This window comes from Chenopodium album, chromosome 9 (genome assembly GCF_948465745.1).
Source record: "Chenopodium album chromosome 9, dcCheAlbu1.1, whole genome shotgun sequence".
NCBI classification, from domain to species: Eukaryota; Viridiplantae; Streptophyta; class Magnoliopsida; order Caryophyllales; family Amaranthaceae; genus Chenopodium; species Chenopodium album.
Genome location: NC_137842.1, coordinates 22,866,517 through 22,884,922, shown reverse-complemented (window position 1 = coordinate 22,884,922; position 18,406 = coordinate 22,866,517). Strand labels below are relative to the sequence as shown.

General features: G+C 37.5%; 1 protein-coding gene across 1 annotated transcript; it reads right to left on the bottom strand.

Moving 5' to 3' along the window:
* Positions 1 to 17,526: 17,526 nt before the first annotated feature.
* Positions 17,527 to 18,003, bottom strand: LOC145557528 (uncharacterized). Its single transcript, XM_081618702.1, has one exon. The coding sequence runs from the start codon at positions 18,001 to 18,003 to the stop codon at positions 17,527 to 17,529; it is 477 nt and encodes a 158-aa protein (XP_081474828.1).
* Positions 18,004 to 18,406: the final 403 nt, after the last annotated feature.

Here is an 18,406-nt window from a genome sequence, read left to right as displayed (position 1 = left end):
ACACACCTGCGAAACAATCCATCTGCACACTCACGAAACAAAAAAGGATCATCCCAAAAATAATGTTTAACATCAGAAAGGAATTTCTTTTTTTGTTGGTAGGACAGGTCAAGAGGTAGAGTTCCACCCACTAAATAATTAGAAAAATCCGCATACCATGGGTGTTGCTCTACAACTGCATAAAGGTTGTCATCAGGGAAAGAATCATCTATAGGTAGAGAATCCTTACCCTCATCATATCTGATACGTGACAAGTGGTCTGCCACTACGTTCTCTGCTCCCTTTTTATATTTTATTTCTATGTTGAAGTCTTGGAGCAAGAGAACCCATCGGAGTAGCCTTGGCTTTGATTCCGCCTTATCTATCAAATACTTCAACGCTGCATGGTCAGTAAAAACAATGACTTTAGAACCAACAAGATATGATTGAATTTTTTCTAAAGCATAAATAACAGCAAGAAACTCCTTTTCCGTAGTGGCATAGTTGACTTGGGCTTCATCCAAAGTTTTGCTTGCATAAAAATAGCATGCAAAACCTTGTCCTTTCTCTATCCAAGCACGGCTCTTAGCGCAAAGTCACTTGCATCACACATGATCTCGAAAGGAAGATTCCAATCGGGAGCACATATGATGGGTGCCGATATCAAAGCCTGCTTAATCCCGTTGAAAGCCTCAAGACACTCGTTAGTAAAAATAAAAGGAGCATCCTTGAGTAAAAGCTGAGTCAGTGGTTTAGCAATTTTAGAAAAATCTTTGATAAAACGCCGATAAAACCCCGCATGACCCAAGAAAATTCTAACTCCCTTAACATTAACTGGGGGAGGTAATTGCTCAATCACTGATATCTTAGCCTTGTCTACTTGTATGCCCTCATCAGATACAATATGACCTAGAACTACTCCCTCTGTCACCATAAAGTGACATTTTCCCAATTGAGAACTAAATTGCACTCTTCACATCTTTTCAAAATTTTAGCGAGATTAATTAAGCATGAATCAAATGAGGAACCATACACGCTAAAATCATCCATAAAGACTTCCATAATAGACTCTATGAAATCAGAAAAAATGCTCATCATACAACGTTAAAAGGTAGCGGGTGCATTACATAAACCAAAGGGCATTCTACGATATGCAAAAGTGCCATAAGGGCATGTAAAAGTAGTCTTTTCCTGATCTTCAGGGTGAATCGGAATTTGGAAAAATCCCGAATACCCATCCAAATAGCAAAAGAATTTATGGTTAGCTAGCCTCTCAAGCATTTGATCTATAAAGGGAAGAGGGAAGTAGTCCTTTTTAGTGGCGATATTTAATCTACGATAATCAATGCACATACGCCACCCTGTTACAGTTCTAGTGGGAATTAATTCATTTTTTTCATTGGTTATCACAGTCATCCCACCCTTTTTTGGCACTACCTGCACAGGACTTACCCATTTGGAGTCAGAAATAGTATAGATAATATCTACATCAAGTAATTTCATAACCTCCTTCTTGACTACTTCCTGCATGTTGGGATTTAATCTTCGTTGGGGTTGAATGCAGGGCTTATAGTTGTCCTCTAGATGTATCCTGTGCATACAAAAATCAGGGCTAATACCCTTGAGATCATCAATACTGTACCCAATAACTTTCTTATGGGTTTTTAGAACCCCTAGAAGTTGGGAAGTTTGTAGCTCAGTAAGTGCAGTACTGATGATCACGGGGTATAGTTCCTGTTCATCAAGAAAAATATATTTTAAATGAGAAGGGAGAGGTTTTAGCTCAGGTTTCTTGACCTCTACAGGTTTTGATTCCTGAACTAAATTTACTACCTTCATTGTTTCCTTGGGGCTTAACTCTTTTAAGGAAAGAGCCTTTTCAATATCTTGTACCTCATTACCCCAAACGCTTGCATTGTCTTTAGATAAATTCCCGCAGAGAACTTCCTCTAGAGGATCCCTCGCAAGAATCTGTGGCAAGCAATCATCACAAATATCATCCATTATATCAATTACATCAATATAACAACAATTTTCCTCTAGCATAGGCCCTTTCAAAACCTTCCCTAAATTAAAAGTAACATTGTCGTCACCTACAGAAAGGGTTAGTTTACCATTTTTAACATCAATAATTGCTCCTGCAGTATGGAGAAAAGGCCTACCTAATATAATGGGTATTTGCGTATCCTCTGCCATGTCTAACACAATAAAATCAACAGGAATAAAAAATTTACCAACTCTGACAGGGACGTCCTCTAAAATACCTAAAGGGTATTTTACCGAACGATCTGCCATTTGCAAAGTTATATTAGTAACTTTTAATTCTCCCATATTAAGTTTAGCACAGACAGACGACGACATGACACTGACACTAGCACCCAAATCACACAAAGCTTTATCAATAAAAACATTCCCTATATGACAAGGGATAGAAAAACTATCGGGATCCTTTAATTTAGGAGGGGATTTGTTTTGTAATAAAGCTATACACTCCTCTGTGAAAGCTACAGTTTCTACTTCATTAAAGGCCCTTTTCCTAGTCAGAATGTCTTTCATAAATTTAGCATAAGCAGGAACTTGAGTGATTAAGTCAGTGAAAGGAACTGTTACCTGTAGGTTTTTCACAACCTCTAAAAACTTACCGAATTGTTTATCAAACTTACTCTTCAGTTGTCTATTAGGGAATAAAAGTTTGATAACCGGGCTCTACACATCTCCTCCCTTATCCTGTGATTTACCCTGCACAGAAACATTAGTAGAGTTAGTATCTATTTGTAGCCCTACAGGGCTAGCAGGATTAGCGTTTGGTATAGAGGAATCTAGATCAGGAACTGGTCTATCTTTCTTTGGCATAGGAGGTCCATCATAATGTGAATCACTCCTTAGAGTGATTGCATTGGCATGATCTGTAGGATGGATAGGTTGTGATGGTAGAGCTCCCTACTGACGGGATTGTAGGGTAGATCAAAGCTGTGCAATTTGATTGTCCATGATTTTATTATGGTCTAAAATGGAATCAATTTGCGCATCCCTACTCTCCATATGCTTTTGCATATTGGCAAGCATTGCTCTAATTTCTGTCATGGCAGGGTCGGAAGATGATGAGGGTGATGCTTGGCTTTTCTGGCCGGAATTAGGTTGATAATATTTTTGCTGTGGTGGGGTTTGCTGTTGTGGTTGTTGTGGAGGTGGAGGGTTTTGTACATTGGTGCTCCGGTATGAAAGATATTGATGGTTCCTATAACCGGCATTGTAGGAATTGGAATATGGGTTATTCTGCCTATAGATTTGAAAGGTATTAACTTGTTTCATAGAGCTCCTACAGTCTTGATCCCAATGACCTACAATTCCACAATTTCACAAAAAGCTTCATTGTTAGCAACAGCAGAAACATTAGCTACAGAGTTAGGAGCAACAGTAAGATTATCTAATTTTTGACAAATAGACGTTAATTGAGCTTGCAAAAAGGATATGGAATCGACATTATGTTTTCCTTTATTTGCAAACCCTCTCGGATTCCCATATTGGGAATTGTGTATTGCCATGTCTTCGATAACCTGTCCTGCATCGTCCACATTTAAATTCATGAACCTCCCACTAGTTGCAGAATCTAGCACTGATTTAGAAGAATTTCCAAGTCCATTATAGAATGCTTGGATCAATTTCCATTGTGCTAGATTGTGGTGGGGGCACTCTCTCTGTAGATCCTTGAACCTCTCCCAAGCCTCATATAGCATTTCGTCGGCCTCTTGAGCGAAGTTCTGAATAACACTCCTTAGTACTGCTGTTCTCTCTGCAGGATAGTATTTATTATAGAAATTCAAAGCAAGAGTTTCCCAGTCAGTAATACCAAGTGCAGTTCTATTCAAACCATTAAACCATAATTTAGCTTTGCCACATAATGAAAAAGGAAAAAGAATCTCCCTGATTTGGTCTTGCGTGACCCCGGCTTGTCTAATGGTGTTACAATATTGGCAGAAATCTGCAATGTGAAGATTAGGATCTTCACCCTTAGCTCCACTAAATTGCTTCCTCTCTATCATAGTGATAAATTGGGGCTTGATTTCGAATTGAACTCCATCTAGTGCCGGAGTGGGAGTAAGGTGCGGAAAATCTGTGAGCTTCGGCTGCGAGTAATCACTGAGTTTCTTCTGGGCCGTCATCTCTGATTCTGAATTTGAAGGAATATCTGTGTCACTAGAATCAGAGGGAGGATCTCTTCGACTGTTGTCCTCCTCGGAACCCGCCAGAATTTGTCTATAGATTTTCCTTTGCCTATGAAAAGATCGCTCGATCTCAGGATCGAATGGGATGTAACCTGATCTGGAACACCTGGGCATAAACAAGAAACTAAAAGACAAATATGAGAATTGCCTCAAAGAACTAACGTTCTCTAAGACAAAAGGGGATAATCTAGACTACAAAAATAATCAGAAAATAAAAATAAAACCGTTTCCCCGGCAACGGCTCCAAATTTTGACAGGGTAAAGTTGTATCCCCTAATCAAAAGTAAATACCTAAGTCCTCTAACTAAAGTATATAGGGAAGTAGGGTCGATCTCCACAGGGAAACAAGTCTTTCTACTCCTAATTAATTATTATAATCTAAATTATCTAAGTAACCAATATTTTTGGGAATAAATTCTATAATACATAGAATAAGGTCGGAAGAAATAAAATAGGGAGAAAATCAAATATTAAAAGACCTACGGCATAGGTTCACTAATAAACAATATTCCAGGGTAAATCATAATAAGCAATCATCAAGCATTGATTAATCAGAGTATAAAGGGCTTTTGCTACGTATTATAATCACAGAGTTAATTTACCGGTATTAAATCTCATCTGTCGAATCTCGACTTAACCATTTATAAATTAGTTCGTCTATTGAAACTAAGCCTAAACATCAATTCTCATATGTCGAATCTCGAATTAATATTGCTAAACTCATACAATTAAATCTGGCCAAACCTAATTGCATAGCATTAAATCGATCAATAGGAAATTAACCAAGCATTGATAATTAACAATCACAAAATTACCCCTTCATATCATTTATTAGATCCCCATAAACCCTAGAAATAAAACTACTCAAGCATCATTATAACTAAACTAATAAAATAAAAAAATAAAAGCATAATCAAAGAAGTAAATAAAATAGCTGAAATTAAAAGAGAAGAAATTGTTACCAAAAGAAATCTGGATTAATGAAAGTAATAAAGAACAAAAGTTGAGAGAGAATTTAAGAGAGAGAAATATCCTAAGTAGAGAGAGAGAATCTAAAGAAGAAGGTAATCCAAAATTACGTACATAATTCATACTTAAACATTCCTCAAAACAAAAATTAAAACTAATCTAATCAGCTCTGAGAAAAACACGCGCCCGATCGGGCGAAGGGCCGCCCGATCGGGCCCGCCTTTTTGCCTTGCCCGCTACTGGTGTGCCGCACCCGATCGAGCTTACGCTCACCCGATCGGGCGCGCCTCTTCCTTGAGGGTCCTTATGCGCGTAGCCGCCGGATCGGGCGTATGCTTGCCCGATCGGGCCCGGTCTTCTTCTTCGAGGCTTGGATTTCGATTGGGCTCAATTCCTCGGCCCAATCTAAGTTTCCTCATCGGGTCTTGATTAATCGATCCAATAGCCCCGGTATCTCATACCGAGCCCTTAATCATCGGTTCTCACTGATCCTGGGCTTCAAGAGTGGTCGTGTCCTTCTAGCTTCCGTAGTTGATCCATAAAAACCCAGGAAAATGCTCCAAAAGTGCAATTTCCTGTAAAATACAACTAAAACTACGAAAACACTAGAAAACACAAATTAGTAATAAAAGTGGCCCTAAAGAGCCAAAAACACTACTAATTATGACTGCGGGACGGGGGTAAAACACTACATAAATTGGATATATCATATACCAAAAGCGTAAACGCTTCCCCCCCCCAAGCTTTAAGGAAGCATTGTCCTCAATGCTTGAAAAGGGGAAAAGAATCACATCAAAATATTTTTGATTTTTCTTATTTTCTATTCTTTTTTTTTTTTATTTTTTTTTTATTTTCAATTCTTTCAAAGCAAATGTCCATGCCTCTTTAACTTAGGACGACTTTTACAATTATGCATTTATTAAGTCCTTGCCTTTTTACACCTAGGACGGCTTTTTCCATCAATCATTTGCTATTATTCACGAAATATACACAAATCACAAGCTTGCTGACAAAAGGAACCAATATCCATACTTGTGTACCACAAACTCCAAAAACATGGCCATTTGCTTCACAAAAACAAAAATGGAACAAAAAGAAACAAAAGGCTCAAAGTTCTAAAGATGTGGTTTGAAAAGAAGGGAAAAGGCTCAAATGGTTAGCAAGAAGGCAAATGTAAACCCAATGAACTAAAATAAAGAAGATTAAACCTAGAAAAAGAAAAATTACCACCCCGAAAAGATGCCTTTGTCCTCTCTAGATGGTTCGGTCTCGTGTTTGAGAATTATGAGTCAAGATTCAAGATTATGTCCGCAATAGTCAAGGATCCATGCCACTCATGCAATATATGTAGAAGGCTTGAAAAATGATGAACCTCACATGGATGTAGCAAAAACTCACTATAGGTGTCAAATCGACCATAGGAAGCAACTACCAACATGCCACAAACATGTAATTCCCAATCAACAAACAACTAATCAAATGACAACATCGCCAATGATCCCAAACACTCTAGGTGTTAGAAGCGTCCATCCTCAAACCATTCAACTTTTCCTAAAACTAATCCTAAACTATGCATCCAAGAAAATAAAAGAGATAAAGAAAAATAAGAAAGATCTCACTGGCTTCCGAGCAATGCTAAAATAGTATGGTGAAGAATCAACCACCTCATGATGCTCCAAGAAACAAAGCATCATCATTAAAGCCATTAGAGAACAAAAATGGAAAAGAGAACTATAGACAAAGAAACGGTTAGTAACTTCAAAACAAAAGAAAAGAAAAGAAAAAAAGAAAAGAAAGCAAAAATAAGCGAAACTAAACTATCAAGAAAGCAAAAATAAGAAAATAAGAACTAAAGAACCAACTAAACATCTAACTAATCAACAAAGTACTAATATACAAAATTTGGATTCAAGGGTTTGGATTCATGGGATTTGGATATTAGGGGTTTGGATTCTAGGGAGCAACTTACGCATCATCATCACAACAACAAGAAGATCAAGAATGAGGAAACACCATCAAAGAGGAATCAAGAAAGAGAATATCATACAAAGAGGCAAAGAAAAAAGGTGAGTTTCAACAATAAATTGGCCACCGAGACAAACCCTAAGAAAAGAAAAAATTCCCCCAAGATAATCATAGATACATCTCATCATCCCATCAATACAAAGCAAGCATACATAAGGCAAGGGATGGAGGCACATGGAACAAAAATGAGGGAACTAGCTACCACTACCACTCGGCCCGGTGCCATAATTGTTATCCCCATCATAGGATAACCCGGATGGGGGACCATAAGGATCCCATCCCCCGGTGTAACCGGGTGGGCCAACCATAATGCCCCCTAAAGTTATCTTGTTGCCAAGGGGCAAGGGGAGTGAATTGCTCTCGCAAGGCGAGCGGTAGTGGGTGGTCGGGGTGTACATAGGGGTAGTTAGGATCACCCCTAAAGTTGCTCCCACCGGGAACATGGTAATCATAGTTACCATGCTCATCAGGGAATGAGCGAGTCTCGGTGTTGGACCTTGGGGATCCTTGCCAATATGGGTACGTGGGCCCATCACCCCCAAAAGATGGTATAGGACCATATTGAGGTGGAAAGTAAGGGTAGTTAATTGGAGGAGTGATGTTTCCCAGGTTAACACCCGCAACATACAAATGTTGTTGTTGGAGAAACATACCTTGTTGCATCTCCGAAATCCCTCTCATATGAGAATAGAGGGCCTCAAAGTCTTGATCATACATGCCCTCCAACCGGATTTGCATGCCCTTCATTTGAGCACTAAGGGCATCCAAGTCGGAGTTATCAAATTGGTGATGTTGCTCTTGATGATGATGATGTTGTTGTTGTTGTTGTTGTTGTTGTTGTTGTTGTTGTTGTTGTTGTTGTTGTTGTTGTTGTTGTTGTTGTTGTTGTTGTTGTTGTTGTTGTTGTTGTTGTTGTTGTTGCGGCTCTTCTTCCTCTTCTTCACCCATCTCCTCATCATCATCATAGTAGGGAGGGCGGTGACTTTTGGAGTCATGCCAAATGTTTGCCACATTCTCGCGGTGGAGAGAAGTCAAGGAGGGGTTAGGGAGATAGCACTAATGTGCGTTATCCCTTAGCCAATCAAACACCTCGTCGTCATCATTCGTTGCTTAGAACTGGATTTGCTTCAGTTGCCGGACATCGAGGTAGAGAGAATCAACATCCCCCACCGAAGTGCAAGACGGCAAATAGTGCCCGAGCTCAAGGTTAGTCACTAGCCTTGTGACCATGCTCCCACAAAGGATCTCGCCGGAATCCCTATCTTGCAAATCTTGGCAATACTTGAAAAAAGTGTACCCCAAATTTAGGCAACCTTGGTACTCCGCACGAGTAGCCACCCAAAGAATCCGAAGCTCCAACTGACTCATCTTTCCCAACTCTTGCTTCAGAAACACCGAATACCCCAAAAGCCGATGGAGAACCCGGAGACATGGCTGGTACACCTTACTAATCTTGGCATACCGGGTCACAAAGTCACCACACCCAGAAATGTCGTCCCACCATGAATTTTGATCATATTCATCATTGAAAAAGAGCTTGGGATCCAAAATATCTGAGTTTGGATCGAAGTCTAGGGCCGCATTGAACTCTTTAAGGGTTTGATCAAATTGAATGTTGAAGAGCTGAAACCGATGATAAGTGACTTTTATGTCACTTTTAGGGTATTTTTATGCTTATTTTCCAGTTTAGTTTCTAATAATTTCCCTAGTTTTACGCTTTATTTCACTCTTTTTCTTATTTTCCTTATTTGATCTCTATTTTATGTATTTTAGTAGTTTTTAATAGTTTTTAGCTTATTTTATTAATTTATTTAAATTTCTCTTATTTTCTATGTTTATATTTTAAGTTTTTAGTTTGATAAGTGACATTTATGTCATTCTTAGGGTAGTGTTTATGCTTTGTTTTAGCTTGTCTTGAGGTGTTTTGTAGTTGTTTTGTTCAAATAATGCGTTTATACATGTCTCAATGTGTTTTAAATAAAATCGCGTATATGCTTAAATGCTTCCCTTTATTGCGTGTTTTCACCGTTGCCTTTACCTTATTGCTTCCCTTGGTGCTTGTGCTTAGGTATTTGAAGTCTTGGATTGCAAAGAAGAGGACAAGTAAGCGCGAGAGTAGAATCGAAGAAGCAAGGTGCGAGGGAGCGCAAAATGTGCGCGGGCGCGCAACTCTGTCAGAACCCGCGCAGAAGGATGTAAATTTCAGAATCGAGGCAGAGAGATATTTGCGCGGGTTGTGTGCAACCTGTGCGCGGGTGCACACTCCCTTGTGCGGGCGCACACCCAAGGCGCACACCCAAGGCGCGCAAGCGCACAACTCAGCCAGCAAGCCCCAACCCACAAAGGCGCGGGCGCGCAGCCGCCTTACGCGGGTGCACACTCCCTTGCGCGGGCGCACAGATACCGTGCGCGGGCGCACATCTACCGTGCGCGGGTGCACAACGAGCCCAGTTCAGCGTTTTTGCGCGTATCTATTTATATTCGAGGCTTGTTTTTGGACGGGACTTGGGGGGAGATTATTAGATCTTTTTCTCTAGTTTTAGGAGAGCTTCTATCTCTCTTAGGGTAGATTAGATAATTTTAGAGAGAGAAAGTAGATTTTTACTCAAATTTCCTTATGGTATTCAACTTTTTCAAGTTTAATCTTCAATCAACCAAGACTTCAAGTTTTCATCTTTCATTAATCCTTTCTTTAGTAATCTCTAATCCTTTCCTTTAGTTTTATTTATTTGCTTTATTGTTGCTTATTTTTGTTAATCTTTTTAGTTCATCTAGTTATTATTGTTTTCATTGTTTTTAATCATGTTTTGTTTTGAGTTTCTTGAGTTTGTTTCTAGTTTTGATATTATGTTTAATCTCCTTTCTCTAGGCTAATCTTTTTTCTAGGGGAAGGGGGTGTGTTAATTCGGATGATATACTACAAGAGGGGGGGGGGGTGAATTGTAGTATGTTCCTAGTGCCTACTTTTCGCGGAATATAAAACTGATTGCTGTTAGGAACTTAGACAATGCAAAGCGGATTTTACGAGGAAACCATCCAGGGCCCAACTGGAAGTAAAACCTCGACCCTACCTTAGGGATTTCAAACACACTTCACTATAATAGGGCAAACACCAAGTTACAACCTATTATACACGGACCCTTATTTCACAAGTTCCTCACTGGACTTGCTACTTGATAGGATCCTATCCTACCCAATCTAAGTACCACACTTAGATTCACTCGTACCACCAAAGTACTACACGTACTGCCAAAGTACAAACTACTTGTACCACCTAAGTACAAAACTACTCGTACTACCAAAGTACTACCCACTCGGCCTCACACTAGAAGCTCAATCGGCCTCACCTAGAAGCTCATACATTGCACTCTTACAAAATAATTATAACGAGAATCCTCACGAACTCTCACACCCCAATACATAAAACACTCAAAACCCTTTTTCCCAATTACAAGATCTCAAAGAATAACTCTAAATACATACCAATGAATAAAGAGATAAAACTAATATGCTGGACACTTCAAGATCTGTCTGGAACTTACTGGACGAACTGTAACTGGAACCTGACTGGAACTTCGACCTGGAGGTTTGACTTAGCTTCGTGGTGAAGGATGAAACCATTAAGCACGACCACTGCACTTCGTCAACCTCGACTTTGAATGAATACATATGAGCATATTTATAGTACACCCAAATTATTCTTTTCGTAAAAGATAAGTTTTATTAAAAGATAGAAATAAAAGATATTTTCCAAAAATAAGTTTTCCAAAAATATATCTTTTGTTAAGAATATATTCAATCAATAATAATAAGATATATTTACCATAAAATAAGATTTTATCTAAATCTTATATTTTCCAAATATACTAATATATCTTTTAACAAAAGATATACTTACCATATCTTTTTACAAAAGATATATTTACCATATCTTTTAACAAAAGATATACTTTCCATAAAATTAGATTTTATTTAAAACTTATTTTATTGAAAATATTTTCCAAAAATAACTTATCTTTTTCCAAAAGGGATTTATTAGAAAATAAATATTTTTATTCTGTAAAACCAAATCCCTAAAAGATATGCACGTATTAGGTAAATATTTATATTATTAAATTTGACTTGTGACCTTTAACGACGTGCAGACCTAAGTTCCGATTAGGTTTCGGAACTCTGACAGTCTCTGAGTTCCTGACAAGTCAGTAACTCTAATTTCATTGACTATCACGAGTTCACCTTGGTTATTTAGACTTGTTCCAGACTGACTTTTATGTCCAACATACTTACATGAATCCTAGATCGATATACTTCGATTTCTCCGTCTTCATGTTGTTTCTTTGAAACTCTTGTTCTGGAATCTTGTAGTATTGATGTATTCTAGATATCGGGGCAAGTTCCTGTTAGGGAACTTAGATAGTTCTTGTTAGAGAACTAAGTTCCTGTTAGGGAACTCTTCATGTACCTGTTAGGGAACATGCTCCGGCTTTCGTGAGAAAGCCTGCCGAAAGTTCCTTCTGGATCTTGTTAGAGAATACCTTCAGGTTCCTTCTTGGTTTGGTTCTCATGGGAGAACCTGCTTTAGGTTCATTCATTCTCTCTTGTTCCTCTTGAAGTCTTCTATGTTCCAACCCATTGACTTCACCTAAGTCAGTTCCTGTCTTCACATAAACACTTAAGAGAAACATTAGATTGAAGTTTGTTTGTCATAAACAAACTTCAAGTGAGAGAACTAATTAAACTTACAGCTTATGTAAATACTCCTACACATATACAACTCATGTATGCATAGTGTACTTACCTTTTGAAGCTAACATATGCAAACACCTATTTACATAGTTACCTTCATGATTCTTTAACCATCACCATGTTTATCAACCATAACACTCATCATTGTTCTTGTTTCTCTATTGCTTATCATATATTGCTCAGGTTCCTTATATATATATATGTGACTGCTCAGGTTCCTTGTATCCTGTTCCAAGTATAACTTGTTCTTTCTATACACAACTTAACAAACACATTAGATAGATAATCATCATTAGATATTGGATGAATGATGATGGTTGGATTGAACTTATGCCATAAATTGATGAAAGACATGATTTTTAATAGCTTGAGATTATTGTTGATCTCTATTTGATGTTTTCTAGTTTAAATGCATGAAAGTGATTTGAACTAGATTAAGATCATCTCTATTTTAATGATTGCATGAGAATTAGTTATTAAAGTGGAGTTTTTATGGATTGTGCTTCTTTATTCTCTTGATTTGATTGTAACTAATAGGATGCATGAGAATGATCCTTATGAGTGTAGACCTCTTTCATTGATTTGCCTAGACTATTGCATGAGAATGAATTGTTTAGGTAGAATCTTGTGTTCTTTGGCATGTGTTTCATGATAATCACCATTATTCCCCTCTTTCTAATCATATTGGACACCCTCGTATCCCTAGCGTCATTTTCCCTTGATTTTAATCATCATTTTCTTGCTTATTTGTAGTTTTAGTGTTCTTACTCAATAAAACCAACAAAAACAATCCCCTTTTCACTCTTGCATTAGTGAGTATTGATGTTGAATTAGTGTGCTTCCCTAGTGGTTCGACCCTTTACTTGCCACTAACTAGTTTAGTGTAGGTTTAGGTATTATAAATGATTAATTTGATTAGGGTAGTAGCTTAACGACCTATATATCTAACCTTTGATCAACCGAACACGGTAGTAACCACCCTCGGCCACCACAAGTCAACCGTGGACAAGAACTCCAAAGTCGGTTGAACATAGGTACGGAAGCTCTGACTCACGAAAGATCCCATACGAAGGTTGTTAAGCAATTCCCTTAAATCTTCATCAATTCCCAACTTAATCATGTCTGCTTGGAAGTAGTGTCAGGAAGGTTTAAGGGAACGGTTTTCTTTGAGTTTGGTGTATCTAGATTTTTGAATGGGGTCAGTAATTCGTAGTTTGGGGATAGGGGTAGGTTGACGAGGTAGAGGGGGAAGGAGCGGGTTCTTCGACGGTTACATTGGTTTTTCGTTTCTTGAGGAGGTTTTTGATGTGTTTAGACAGGTGAATTCTCAAAGATAGTAGCTCAACAATCCAATCACAATATACCACAATCACAACAAGAAACTCCAACCAGCAATTTAGAATGCCTCAATCAAACTCCTTTACCAATATCGTCAAGCAACAACTCACTACCAAAATCAATCAATCCCAAAGTTATACAATCACCACCAATTCAAGTCAACAAATGCATTCCAACCATACACCAATCACAAAGGAACCAAGAACCAATGCTTAACAATATCAATGTAGCACTACCAAAATTCCAACCTCAACAATTCTCAACAATTACGATCAATTTAGCTACACAAACATCAAACAACACAATGTGAGGCAATAACAATCAACAACAACACATATAATTAACAAAAGTTCAATATCAATCATCAAAATTACCAAAATTCATACTACTACTATTCACAATTATCAACAGTCCAATACTTGCAATTATATGATATAATTATACATTTAAGAGTAAAAAAGGATGTTTATACCATAAAAGATGCAAGATTGAAAAAGCTTTGGCCACTAATTCCCTCACAAACGAAAAAACAACAATGGATGAGAGATATTGAAGCTTGCAATCGATGAAAATAGTGTAGTTTTTGTTGAAAAGGATGAAAATGTGGAAAGAATTGATGATTTTTTATTGAAAATTTGTTGATTTTTTGATGAAATTTGATGAATGGGGTTAGGGTTTGAGCGGTTTCAAGAGAAATGTGAGAGGAGTGTGCGTATGAATGAGATAGGGAAGAAGAAGAAATGAGGAAAAGAAGAAAAAATAAGGCTAGACCTGCAGAGGTGTGCGCCCGCGCGGCCAGGCTGCGTGCCCGTGCCTGTGTCGCGCGCGGCCGCGCACTCCCCTGGAGCGCCTGCGCCACTAGCTAGCTCGACCTTTTGCTTCTTTGGTGCGTTCATCTGTGGGCTTATCATTCAATATCATCCCGGGATTTTTGAACCCATCGTAACAATCAGTTTTCTAAACATGAAGAATGTGGGTTCAACACCCCTAAAATAATGGTAGACCCCGATGAACTCACAAAGTTCAAATTTTCTCCAAACTTAAGCACAATTTCCCAATCTTACATCACTAATATTTCTTACCCCTTATTGCCTCAAAAATTCGATAAAATCGAACATACATCACTACGAAAACCGCAAAAAAAAAACAAAAAAAAAACTCATATCCAATGCTCGTGCTCCAAAAGAAAATAATCCATCTCCATGAATTACCCTATAATTCCAAAAGAAAAACAAGTGAAATAAAAGAAAATAAAATAAAGAAAATTAAGAAAATAGAAAACAAAAGGAGGGCCCTGTTCTCTTCACCTTAAAAAATAATATTAAGTAAATATAATTTCAGTTCAGTAAAAATAAGTTCAGTTCAGTAAAATTAATTTCAGTTTAGTAAAAATAAGTTTAGTTAAGCAAAATTCAGTTTTATTAAAGAAGAATTATAATAGAAAATTAGTTAAAATAATTTCAGTTCAGCAAAAATAATTTCAGTTCAGTAAAATTAATTTAAGTTCAGTAAAAATAATTTATGTTCAGCAAAAATAATTTCAGTTCAGTCAAAATAATTTCAGTTCAGCAAAATTAAGGTGAAGAGAACGGGGCTCGAAAGGTTAGAAATCTCCGGGTTGCCTCTCGGGAAGCGCTTGCTTATGGTCCTAAGCTCGACCCTTCCTCCAAATCATGGAGGGTCAAAGAACACCACCTTGTCCAAGGTAGCAGATAGAACAACTTCTCCTTCATTTTTAAGCAACCTCTCATTGTTGCTTGACAAGACTTCACTTGCCTGCACTTTAAAAATAACCTTGTCATTTTTCAACTTCAATCTCATTCTCTTCTTCCTCGAAGCTCTTGCTTTCTTCTTGACCTTGTTTCTTTTTGTAGACGGTTTCTGTAGACACCCATTTGTGTCTCCACAAAACCAAACCCGGTGATGTGTACCTTTCATGTCGAATCATAATCGAATGAAGTAAAAGTGTGGAAAGTCTAGTGTTGCGGATAGTTTTTATTTCTTTTCTTTCTCTCTGTTTTGAAAACCTATTTTAAGAAAACAGCCAATCTAGTTTGGTTTGGTCCATATCAAGGGTCCAATAATGGTGTAGCTGGATGGGGCTTGAAAAGAGCTTTCCAACGATATATTATAAGCCCAATTCCGATGAATAATGAGGAAGTTATGGCCAAATTACTAAACTGGGCCCAGTTTGAATTTTATGTGCGGCCCAATGATCTAGAGGAGGGCCTAATATGGATTTATCATTAATAATGCAATTAGAATTGATTTTAGTCTTCTAGATTCTTCTAGAAGGTTCTTTTCATTCCTAATTCAATTAGCATTGATAAATTGACTTTGGTTGACTTTTTAGAGTTTTAATCAGAATAAAAGAAGTGTTTTAAAGGAAAATACGATTTTTCCCTTCTGTACGGTAAAATTTTATCAAAATTAAGAAAACGCGTGAAACTGATTATTAGCGCCTGACGACAAGCATTAGCGCTTGGCGCTAAGGCTTGGCGCCTAACGCTAACCTTCAGCGCCTGGCGCTAATGTCCAGCGTCTGGCGCCAATCGTGTTTTATTCTCGTCGAAACTCTGATTCGTTTTTTATCACATCCGGCTGATTTTCTCTATAAATATCCTCCTAAAATCTCGGTTTTCTATCATCAACCCTCTAGTTTTCTAATTCTCTTCTCTCTCTAAGCTAAAGCTTATTCTCTCTCACTCCTAGCTTTTCTCATACAAAATTCCGCATTCACAAGATTTAGAAACACCTAGCGTTGTTCAAAGTTACCTTCGCCCTAGACGTGAAAGGTTTTAATTTCTGAAGGTTTGGTCCCAAATCTCTCTTTCAATTATTTTAATTTAATTATTTGATTTATTATTTTCCTTGAAGTTACTAACGTGTGTATATTGTTATTAGAAAGAGATACGAAACATCCAAGTAAGTGCTTTAATTGATTTATTGATATTATGATATAGAAATGATGTTTAGGTCGTTATTATGATTCCTAGTGTCATGTTAGGGCGTTTTGATCTTCCTAGTATCATGTTTAGAGTAATAGCTATAATTTTTAATATTAAATATGACAGTTGTGATTCCTGCGATACTTCCTATTTTCTTCCTAATAGCATGTTAGTATCATGTTAGGGCTAAAGCTTTGATTTTTATTGCTTAGTGACATGCTAGGATCTTGCTATTAATATTATGCTTTAACATGATTATGATTATGATTATGATGTTAATTTACGAATTGTTTCACGTAATTTGTTAATTTATAAATTATTTCATGTTATTTGTTAATTGACAGATAACTTATATATAATTTATTATGATGATGTTGCTTGATATATATTTATTGTTATTGCTTGATCACACGTTTATGCATGTTTAAAGGGAATTGGTACTTGTAATCACGCTTGATAAGATAATTAATAATCTTGTTTAGGGTTAATATGATTATAATTCAAGTGATTGCCAATAATAGATTTATTTGTGCACTAAAATTCAACCAACATAGATAAACAGGTTTAGGGTTCAACCTATTGATTGCATGTTAGTCAGAAAGCACACATGAATACAATTAGAATAAAGTAGAGGCCTATTATTAGGGAAGGTTCAATCTCTTTTAGGTTGGATTTGTACCTTCATCCCCGAACTACCAGTCATGGTTCCAGGCCTATTGGAGTTAACGATCTCCTGGATCGTTAAGGGGTGTAAGCTTCACCTCGTGAACGATTTACAAGTTCCTAAAACTTGTTGGCGACTCTTTTGCTCTATCTTCTTTCTCTTTGGACGCCACCGTACTTTAGTGTATGATCACAGTGGGGTTCAAGTTTGGGGTAATTCTTGAAATATTCCCTATAGTTTCACACCATCTATATCCATTGAATCATCCTCCTCCTCTTGAGGGCAAAGCTCAAACCAATGCGGAATGTCAATAACCTCTTCGTCCATAGCATTTGAAAGCTTTTCTTCCTCACTAACTTTCATGGCATCAAACTTCACAAGCACATCATCAAAAATCTTATGAACACCGTTAGTTGAAGAATTAATCACACAAACATTATCAATGGAGCGAGGGGAATTATCATTCATGACTTCTTTCACAAAAGACAAGGATTCATGCATTGGTTTTAGCTTAAAACTCTCTTTTTTATTACCAACTCTCAAAGTGATACGACCGCCCTTAACATCTATTAGAGCACCCGAAGTAGCTAAGAATGGTCTCCCTAGAATAATAGGAATGTGGTCATCCTCCTCAATTTCTAGCACAATAAACTATGGGAATTGTGAAACCACCAATCCCTAGGGGAACATCTTCAACTCTTCCTTTTGGAAACTTAATAGATCTATCGGCCAATTGCAAGGTTATGTTCGTAGGAAGAAGTTCTCCTAGCTTAAGCTTCTTGAACGCCGAGTAAGGCATAATGCTAAAACTAGCACCTAAGTCACACAAAGCATTTTCAAACAACTTACTCTTGATCTTGCAAGGAATAGAGAAATTTCCCGGATCTTTCATCTTCTTTGGTAAGTCATTGTGAGTGAAAGCACTACAAAACTCACCAAGCTCTACCAAATCTAACTCATTGCACTCTCTCTTGCCACTCAATATATCCTTAAGGAATTTGGAATATCTAAGCATTTGGGTCATAGCTTCGGTAAGAGGGATAGAAAGATGGACCTCCTTCAACATGTCAAGAAATCTCCCAAATTGTTCATCTAATTTGTTCCTCATAAACTTTTAGGGATATGGAAGGCCGGGTTTTCTCACTTCCTCTTACACTCTCCAACACTCTTCTTTTTCTCAAGGACTTCCTCCTTGCTCACACTCTTTGACACATCTTTCTCTTTTTCCTCACTTGAGTCACAATCACTCTTCCTCTCATCCTCCTCACTATTCCTAGAAACTCTCTCTTCAAGCACTTTTCCACTCCTTGTGTTGATAGAATAAATGGGTTTTCTTAGGATTAACTCCTTAAGAGGGTAGTGAAGAAGCGCTAGTACAATCTTTCAAAGTGTTGGCTAGTTGAGTAATTTGGGTTTCAAGCATCTTGTTGTGTGTCATCATCTCATTGAATTTCTTATCACTCACCGACATGTAGGTGTTCAAAATCTTGGTTTGGTTCTCAATGATCTCC